The 10,587-nt window shown below is 36.5% G+C and overlaps 1 protein-coding gene across 1 annotated transcript in view; it reads right to left on the bottom strand.

Annotated features, from left to right (window-relative positions):
• Window positions 1–1,642: 1,642 nt before the first annotated feature.
• Window positions 1,643–10,587, bottom strand: part of LOC147028177 (uncharacterized) — a 54,392-nt gene continuing 45,447 nt past the window's right edge. The window contains exon 5 of the mRNA XM_085876493.1: window positions 1,643–2,382. Within this exon, the coding sequence (XP_085732619.1) occupies window positions 2,357–2,382 (26 nt within the window). The 3' untranslated portion in view covers window positions 1,643–2,356. The remainder of the gene's footprint in view (window positions 2,383–10,587) is intronic.

Here is a 10,587-nt window from a genome sequence, read left to right as displayed (position 1 = left end):
TCATTAACACAATCATCAAAGATAACGAGGTTCTTTTTTGATTTATCCAAATCTTGGGGAGACGGTATATCATCCGTATTATCACTAAGAATACAAGTTATAGGATTTGATTTCTTTTTACATCACTGTGTATCACAAAATAGTTGAATTATATCTTCAATGTTATAATCATTTAGGTTTTTTTGACGTTTAAATAAACCGATTATATCTTCTTTTTGAAGACCAGCATTAAAACCTTGTGAGAGTAGTTGATATTCTGGTTGAAAACTCGACTTTGTGAAAATTATTAAATTATCATAATCTAAAAAGTTGGGAGTGAGGAGCATCTTTAAAAGTAAGCAGGTTTTTCCACATCCACTTGAACCAACTATGAGACATCTTCATGAATTTGGGAGATTTTTATGGTTGTTAAATTTTATCTTATTTTCCCAAATGGGTAAAAAATCATTCATTTATATATTTGGAAAACATGTTATTTAATTTATTATTGGCTTTTTTAGAAACTCTATATTTTATCCTAAGTTCAAGTTTAATTTCAAGATAATCCATTATTTTATTTATACAATATCTTGTGTTGATATTTCCCTGAAAATTACATCCATGAATAATATATAACAACAATCCTTTGAACATTTCTCTAATACGTTCAGTTTCTTCCCTTGTAAGGAAAGGTGTGTTATCACCCTCATACTTTACATTCATTTCTCTAATCAATCTTGTAAAGTAATTCATTTTTGGTGTAAATCTAAAAGAATTATTTTCATTTTCATATTTTTTATTATCATTAATTAGAAGATAATCACAGAATATACATTGTTTATAGGCTTTTTACTCTGTGTTTAATCCCCTTCTTTCACACGCAGGACAATTCTCAAATTTGTCATATGGAGAATCAGGAAAGACTAGCATATTTATAAAGTAAAACTTTACTCAAACTGAAATTCATCTATACGTTCAGTTGTATATTGACTCATATTTAATAATATTACCATCGATATCGATATACTTTTTTCATTAACAAATTCAACTACTACATTTTTTAAATAAAAGGTAATTTTAAAATGATTGTTAACTACTATTGAACGAAATGTCATTTCACCTGATATATTAACATCCTTTATTTCATCAGGATTTACATCTTTAGGGTTGTTGAAAAAAATACAAATTTCTCCTTGCATATTACAGATGGTCTTATCTTTTCTTTCTAAAGCTTCATCCATAAGGTTTTTGTTTTTTGATACTTTTTCTTGTTTCATTGCTTTTTCTAGTTTTGAATATATTACCAGAAGGAGAGGAGAAACTTTTGTTAGAGATACTTTAATTGATGTTCTACCACGTATACTAAAAGCACTTCCACTGAAGGAAATTGAAGAACTCATATTATTTACCATAATTGTTTTTATCCAATAGTTGTTATATTTATCTTTGTTCAATTTTACATCCTTGACATATTTCTCAGTATCTTTTACAAATGAAGAGATTGATTGAAACTTGTCTTTTATGTCTTGATACATTGTATTTATTAAGTGAGAAAATTTGGAGGATAAAATGGTTTTAAGCACAGATTCACCTGTAAAATAAACGAAATTTTCATCAAGAAAATTTTATTTTAAACAAAGTTTTGTTATATAAATATGGTGAATTCAATGTACTTTATGTTTGTAATCATGAATATAAATGGTAGAAAAAAGACCTTCAAACCAACAAACACACATTCAATCTTTTCAGACAAATATCTCCACTTGACCAAGAAACAAAACATTGTGATAGATGTGATAATGATATTCTTTAAAATAAAAAATAAACACCTTCAATCACACAAACACAAGAACAATGAAGAAAGGGAATATGCTACTAAATTCTCCATTGAAAACACTGATGGGGAATTTAAAGGGCATATAAAAATAAGATTGTTTCGCTTTCAAGACCCTGGACCATCTTCAATCATTGAAGCTGTTGATATGGTTAAACAAAGTATTGAAATGATAATTAAAAACATATTAAGTGAAATGAAAACTTTTAAGTTTTATATGGGAGTAAAATTGAATATGGTAAGAGAAGGTGATGAAACTACTCCCTATATGAGGACAAGCCTTCACTTTATCTCATCATTTCAAGATTTTGTAAGATGTGATGTTTACGATTAACTCCAGAGACAAGAACAAGATGTTGATAACACTGTAGTAGGTAGTGGATTTGCTATTACAAAAATAATGTTTTTAGATATACACATCTTAAAATCAGATCCTCTTCAAGCTTCTTCTTGTATTGATTTACGAAAAGAGATACAACTTAAGAAAGCATCTGTTAATATTCAAAACAAAGATAATAAATGTTTTCTATGGTGTGTTCTTGCTCACTCACATCCTCCACAATGGAATCCTGAAAGGGTTGAACATTATAAGAAATACGAGAATACATTAAATGTTAAAGATTTAACGTTTCCAATGTCATTGTGAGACATTCCTAAATTTGAGAAAATGAATAATCTATCTGTTAATGTATATGGATTAACGGATACAAGCAAAGTTCAGATATTAAAAATTTCAAACAACTATAAAATTGATGAAACACACATTGACCTTCTCTACTTTACTTCAAAGGAAAAATCACATTATGCTTTCATCAAAAATTTATCACGATTAACCAAATCACAACTATGAAAGAGAAAATGTAAAACGTATCCTTGTAAGAGATGTCTCAAATCCTTTCACACAAAAGAACGATTAAATCAACATTCGAAATATTGTAGTAATCATAAATCAACCGTAATCAATTTACCAAAAGCAGGTTCAAACATATCATTCAAGGATTTTAACAAATCTATAAAACATCCATTTGTGATATATGCTGATTTTGAAAGTATCCTTGAAAAGATGGATACTGTTTCTCCAAATCCAAATAAATCATACACAAATAAATATCAAAAACATACTCCTTGTGGTTTCTGTTATTATATCAAATCATCTGTTGGTGATGAATACAACAAGTTAGAACTTTATAGAGGAGAAGATGCCTCAGAGGAGTTTGTAAGACGATTGGAAAAAGACTGTATAAGACGAAGATAAATAATGGTTAAAACCGATAAACCAATGTCATTAACAAAGGGAGAGAAAAAGGAATTTAGAAAGAACAGTATCTGTCATATTTGTGAGGAGAAAATTGAGGGAGAGGTCAAGGTTAGGGATCACCGTCATCTTACCGGTAAATACAGAGGTCCAGCTCTTTCCCATTGTAATCTTAATTACAAGCCCCCAAACTTTATTCTTGTCTTTCTTCACAACAATGCTCACTATGACACACATCTATTTTAAATGAACTTTCAAAGACATCTGGAGATATTTCTGCCATTCCGAACACAGATCAAAAATACATCTCATTCACAAAAACAATTCATACATCCCCCATAACTCATATCAGATTTCTTGACACATACAAGTTTATGGCAAGTCCATTATCTAAATTAGCATCAAATATTAAAAACTTACCGAATCTTAAATCACATTTCTCAAATCAAGAAGAGATTGATCTCTTATCATAAAAGGGAATATATCCATATGACTATATGGATTCATTTGAGAAGTTAAAAGAAACACAACTTCCTTCAAGGGAACGTTTCTATGGCAAGTTGAATAAAACTCATATTTCTGAAAGAGATTATACACAAGCTAAAAAGGTTTGGGAGAAGTTTAATACAAAAGAATCTTGGAGAATATCAGGATTTGTATCTTAAAACTGATGTATTGTTATTGGCTGATGTGTTTGAAACTTTTAGAACAGTCTGTCATAATAAAAAATTCTTATGGATTGGACCCCGTTCACTATTACACAGCCTCGGGTTTGGATTGGAGTGCAATGTTAAAAATGACAAAACAAAATTTGAAAAAAAAATCAGTGATATAGATATGCTTTTAATGATAGAGAAGGCTAAAAGAGGAGGAATATCTCACGTATGTTTCAAGATATATGCTAAAGCATACAACAAATATCTTCCTGATTATAATAAGAATGAGGACAACTCTTACCTGATGTATTATGATGCTAACAATTTGTATGGGTGGGCTATGTCTCAATCTTTTCCTTATGGAAAACTTAAATGGGTTAAAGAAAAACATTATGAAAAAGTTTTACAAGACAAGTCTCTTCTTAAAAAGAATTGGATGAAGCTGAAGTTGGATATTATTTTGAGGTTGATTTAAAATATCCCGAAGAACTTCATCATAAACATAAAGACTGACCTTATGCCCATGATAAAAAAGTCCAAGAAATGAATGGTTAAGTGATTACCAACAGTCATTCACTATAAAAGGTAACTCTCCAGAAAAACGACTTACTCCATTAAATGATAAAGAAAGTTATGTTTTGCATCAAAGGAACATGAGGCAATATTTATCTGCTGGGCTGAGAGTGAGAAAAATTAATTGGATTTTGAAATTTAAACAAAGCCATTGGTTAAAGAAGTATACTGAAACGCAAAAGAAACTTACCACTTGTTTGAAATGTAATAAAATTGTAACAGTTCAAAATAAAACAAACCAACAATAGCGAATTGAAACATTGGCATTTTATTGATGACATGTCATGTTTTTGACCAAGATACACAATCTCATAAGTTTGTTCTACAGTACAGAACAGCACAGGGTGCAATGTCAGTCCCCTTTCAATAGCGTGTGTGGCCACCATAGTTTTGGATGCAGGCAGTGCATCGTCGGCGCATACTGCCTACCAGTCTTTTGATGGATTGCTGCTGGATTTTGTCCCACTCAGTCCTCAATGTCTGAAGCCATCTGACTTAGGACCATCTGCCTGTCCTGCCTTGCAGTGGTGACTCTTGGCCTCCCTGATCGAGGTCTGTCATCTGCAGAGTTGTGGAGGGTGTCTCTGTCCACCAGGGCTGATATCGTCTGGCGTGAACAGCCAAGGTGACGTGCCACCTCACGGTAACTCAATCCACCTTGCAGTATGCCCAAGGCACACTGCCGTTGATCCCTTGACAATCATGGCATGTTGATTGAAATGCCCATTTTGCACTGGCCTTTTTAAAGCCAATATCAAGACATCACGTGCAGCTCATTAAAATCATCCTGTACCCCTTGGCTAATCACTGACAGTCAAAACGGCTGTTCAACAGCTGTGCTATGAAGTGACCATTGAAGGTTCAAGTGACCATCCGTGACCATTTTGTCTGACAGTGAGGACACTATTGTCCACAAATAAGTTCACACATTTACTAGACGCAGTGTTATTGTTGATATTTGAAGGTTTAAAAGGTGGTAAGTTTCTTTTGCGTTTCAGTATATATTGATTTTAATACAAAAAGGAGAACAGAAGCAACAACAGATTTTGAAAAGGACTTTGATAAATTAATGAATAATGATGTATTTGGAAAGACTTAGGAAAATGTTAGGAATTGACAAAACATAAGACTTGCTACATCTTGGAAACAGGCTTCAAAGTTAATTAATAAACCAAGTTTTGAGCGAACGGAGGTGTTGTCAAAGAACTTTTGTGCTATTCATTTGAAAAAAGAGAGTATTGAAATGAATTAACCTATTTATATAGGAACATCAATTCTTGACTTGTCAAAGTCGTTAATGAATGACTAGTACTATAATAAATTAAAATCAAAGTATAAGGATAATGTGTCATTGTTATATATGGTACAGATAGTTTTATATTAGAAATTAAGAGCAGTGATGTATATGAGGATATGATTAATAATATATATATATATATATATATATATATATATATATATATATATATATATATATATATATATATATATATACATATATGATACAAGTAATTATAAGTCAGATGATGTGTTGTTTTCATCAAAGAATAAAAAGGTTATTGGTAAGTTTAAAGATGAATTGGGTGGGAAGGTCATGAGTGAATTTATAGGAATGAGATCAAAGTCTTATGCTTTTACGTATATTGATAATAATAACATTGAAAAGTGTGAGAAGAAGCTAAAGGGAATAAAGAAAAATATAACCAAGGAAACAATAAACCTTAAAGAAGGAAGAGTACAGAAAAATGAATACAATAAGAAGTTATAAACATCAATTATAATCAGAAGAGATAAATAAGAAAGCATTTGGAGCTTTTGATGATAAAAGATATATTTTGGAGAATGGAATCAATAGTCTCCCTTATGGTTACAAGTATAAGTGTCAAGATATTGGTTTGGGAATTTTAATAGGCTACCACCATCTTTTTACTGATTTATAAATGATAGAATCAAGCAATAACCAAACCAAACAGTCGAGATGTAATCAACCTTGGTATTTATATGGGAAACAAAGAATGTGAGACATATCAAATAAGTCTTATTGAAGAAATAACCGGGGTAAAAGTAGATAAAACAAATGAGCGGATAAATTTAATCACAAATAAGTTGGAGGAGGCAAAGAAAAAAAATATCCTTGAATGGACTGAAAACTTTGATGGTTATCAATTGAACAATGGAAAAACAATTTACTACATTATCAAAATGATATGTGGCTCAGGAGGTGGCCAAATAAAAGCATTAAGAGAAGTTTATCATTTCATCTCTGCTCAGCAATGACACTTAAACCAAGAATTAAGTTCCAAAGTCATCTTTGTGAATATACTCGATGGTGATGAAAGTAATAAGAAAAAAATTACCCCCGTGCGGGAGTGACGGTCATCTCTGCAAGAAAATATATAGCCTCCTGAAGGTAGGGCAGTTTTTGCAAACTTTGAAGTCACGTGACGCGAAAATGAAAGTGAATATCGAAAATCCGGCCTGACAAAATTTAGATATTGTCCCATAGATTTATATGCCACAATAAAATTCAAGATCGCTTGAGAAATGTAGGAGGAGATTGATTTTGAAAATCGTAATTTTCGCATGAAAATCGTCATTTTCGCATTTTTTGGCATCTTTGAAGTCACGTAACTCAAAAACGAAAGCGAATATCGAAAATCCGGCCTGACCAAATTTAGATATTGTCCCATAGATTCATATGCCACAATAAAATTCAAGATTGCCTGAGAAATGTAGGAGGAGATAGATTTTGAAAATCGTCATTTTCGCATTTTTTGCCAAATTTGAAGTCACATAACACGAAAATGAAAGCGAATATCGAAAATCCAGCCTGACCAAATTTAGATATTGTCCCATAGATTCATATGCCACAATCAAATTCAAAATCGCTTGAGAAATCTAGGAGGAGATCGATTTTGAAAATCATCATTTTTGCATGAAAATCATCATTTTCGCATTTTTTGCCAACTTTGAAGTCACGTGACACGAAAACGAAAGCAAATATCGAAAATCCGGCCTGAAGAATTTCGATATTGTCCCATAGATTCATATGCCACAATAAAATTCAAGATTGCTTGAGAAATGTAGGAGGAGATACATTTTGAAAATCGTCATTTTCGCATTTTTTGACAAATTTGAAGTCACGTGACACGAAAACGAAAGCGAATATCGAAAATCCAGCCTGACCAAATTCAGATATTGTCCCATAGATTCAGAGGCCACAATCAAATTCAAGATCGCTTGAGAAATGTAGGAGGAGATAGAATTTGAAAATCGTCATTTTCGCATGAAAATCGTCATTTTCGCATTTTTTGCCAACTTTGAAGTCACGTGACACGAAAGCGAATATCGAAAATCCGGCCCGATCAAAATTTAGATATTGTCCCATAGATTCATATGCTACAATGAGATTCATACAAAATGAGTACCAGTTGTACTGGGCCCGGTGTATGCCCCGGTTAGAATAGGTGTACCATATCCCTGTGTGTCGTAAGAGGCGACCAGGGTTGCGTCAGGAAGGGCATCCGGCGTAAAAACCTATGCCAAATCATTATGCGGACAACAAAACGATTTTCCATACTGGATCGGTCGAGGCCCGGGTTACTAACGACCGCCACCGGTACCGATGGTCAGCAGGGTACCAGTGGAAATTATGCTACTGCTGGGCGAAGGAGGAGAAGGAGACGGGGAAGGCGAGTCCGGAGGCAGTGGAGGAGGGGGAAGGGTAGAAGTGTGGAGGTGAGAGTTGGAACTCTGAATGTTGGGACGATGACTGGCAAAGGGCGAGAGTTGGCTGATATGATGGAGAGAAGAAAGGTGGACATACTGTGTGTACAAGAGACCAAGTGGATGGGGAGTAAGGCTAGGAGCATTGGAGGTGGTTACAAACTGTTCTACCATGGTGTGGATGGGAGGAGAAATGGTGTCGGGGTAATCCTGAAGGAAGATTATGTCAAGAGTGTATTGGAGGTGAGGAGAGTGTCTGACCGAGTGATGAGTGTGAAGTTGGAAATTGAAGGGGTGATGATGAATGTCATCAGTGCATATGCCCCACATATGGGGTGTGAGATTTTTTTTTTATTTTTTTTTTTTTTTTTGTATACCTTGGTCGAGGCTCGTATGAGAGCTAACACACAACTCACAGCAAGGAGGCATGAGACAAGAGGGGCGGGAGTGGAAGGGACAAAACATTGGGGAACAGACACAGGTGAACTGTGGAAGGGAGAGGGATGGGGATGGGACGGGGAACATGGCGAGGGGAAGATGGCCATTAAAGGGACTTTCAGCAAGGAAAGCAGGAGAATTGAAAGAAGTGGGCTTGGGTGGATTATCGGGGGTAGAAAAAGATCGAGGATTTGGATGGGGGGAAGATAAGAGGTGGTGGTGAACAGCTGTTTTGAAAGCCTGAAGGGAAGAATGGGAAAGAATAGAGGAGGATGTTTATTCCAAAGGCGGGAAAAAGAGGAATGAAAGAGTGAAGATGAGCAGTGATTCGTGATTTTGGTAGTTTTACCAGAAGGGGGTTGTTGGCGGACCTTGAGCGCCCTGTGGAAATGTGGTTGGGACAAATCGCAGAGAGAGCAGGGGGGGCAAGGCTGGAGAGGAGTCGGTAGAAGACAGAAAGACCACCGACCAACCTGCGGTGATTGAGTGAGAGGCCCAAAGACTCAGCTTCATTGCGGGAGATGCCAATGATCTTAAAAGCCCTGGTTTCGACAGCGTGAAGTCGAGAAAGGTGGGAGGCAGGAGCACCAGCCCAGAGGGGAGAGCAGTACTCCATCAGGCTACGGACAAAAGCTTTTTAAGTGGTCAGGAGCTCAAGATGGCCGAGGAAGGACTTTGCACGACGGAGGATTCCCAGTCGGCGACTGGCTTTTGAGGCGAGGTTGGAAATGTGACTTTCCCAGGAAAGGTCATGGCAGATAGTGAGACCCAGAAGCTTGAAAGAAAAGACTTCTTCCAGAGGATTGTTGAGAAAGTGGATGGGGGGGTTTTGTAAACGGTCCTTTCGAAGAGACATAGTGAGAGTGTGAGATTTGTCTGGATTGAAAGACATGTTCCACGTGTTGGACCAGTTTGTGATTTTATCCAGATCTGCAGTGAGCGAAGAAGCTGCTGCTTGCCGGTCTGAGGGATGACAGATGGTACGGCAGAGGGTGGAGTCGTCGGCAAAGAGAAATAGAGGATTTTCCAGAGAGTCCGAGAGATCATTGATGAAAACCAGAAAAAGAACAGGGCCCAGAACGCTACCTTGAGGAACTCCAGCCTACACAGGAAGAGGGGATGAAAGAACTCCATTTAGGGCCACACGTTGACTGCGACAGGAGAGGAAGTCTGCGAGCCATGAGTGGAGATGGCCTTGAATACCATGGGAAGAGAGTTTGGTGAGTAGGGCAGGGTGCCAGACTGTGTCAAAAGCACGTGATATGTCCAGGGATACGGCTCGGATTTCCTGTCTGGCATTGAGGACCTCCATCCATTGATGGGAGAGCAGTAGCAGCATATCTAGGGTAGAGTGACCTGGTCTGAAACCAAATTGATGATTGGAAATCAAGCCATTGGAGAAGAGGAAGGATTTCATGTCTGAAGCGATGATGGATTCCATAACCTTGCTGATGATTGGGAGAAGGCTGATTGGTCTATAGTTACAGGGATCTGTTTTTGCACCTTTTATGCAGGGCAGTGATGTTAGCAGATTTCCAAGCAGATGGCAGATGACCTTGGGAAAATGAGAGAGGGTGAATAGAACAGAGAGAGGGTGAGCAAGAGCAGAAGAGCAGGCTTTGAGGACACGTGGGCTGGGATGCCGTCTGGACCGTTGCAGAATCTGACTCGAGGTTTGAAAGCAAGCTCTCCACCTTGTCAGGAGAAAAGGATACAGAGTCCAGGGACAGTTGGGTGCGACTGGGTAAAGTGGGTAGAGATAGTGATGGGTTTGGGATACAAGATTTAGCTGCAAACACCGAGTTTAGACATTCAGCTTTATCACGTGTGGAATCAGCAGTGCGGCCATTTGAGGTAAGGGAGGGGATGGAGGGGGAACATACACCAGAAACAGATTTGATTAAACGCCACCAGGATTTTGAGGTGGGAGAGAGGTTTGAGAGTTCAGACTTGAGATGAGAAAGATGTTGTTTTCTGGCTCTCCTGAGGGTAGCTACACACTTGTTCCGAGCTTTGTGGAAAGAACTGAGATTGCCCTCAGTTGGGTTTGCTTTCCATGAGGCAAAGGCAAGTTGTTTCAGGATAACTGCCTCGCCACAAGCTTCAGTAAACCAAGGGCGGGAGGA

Source organism: Eptatretus burgeri, chromosome 4 (genome assembly GCF_056783735.1).
Source record: "Eptatretus burgeri isolate ZD-2024b chromosome 4, Ebu_testis_v1, whole genome shotgun sequence".
In the NCBI taxonomy this organism is placed as follows: domain Eukaryota; kingdom Metazoa; phylum Chordata; class Myxini; order Myxiniformes; family Myxinidae; genus Eptatretus; species Eptatretus burgeri.
The sequence above is the reverse complement of the archived record's forward strand: the minus strand, read 5'-3'. Positions and strand labels throughout refer to the sequence as shown.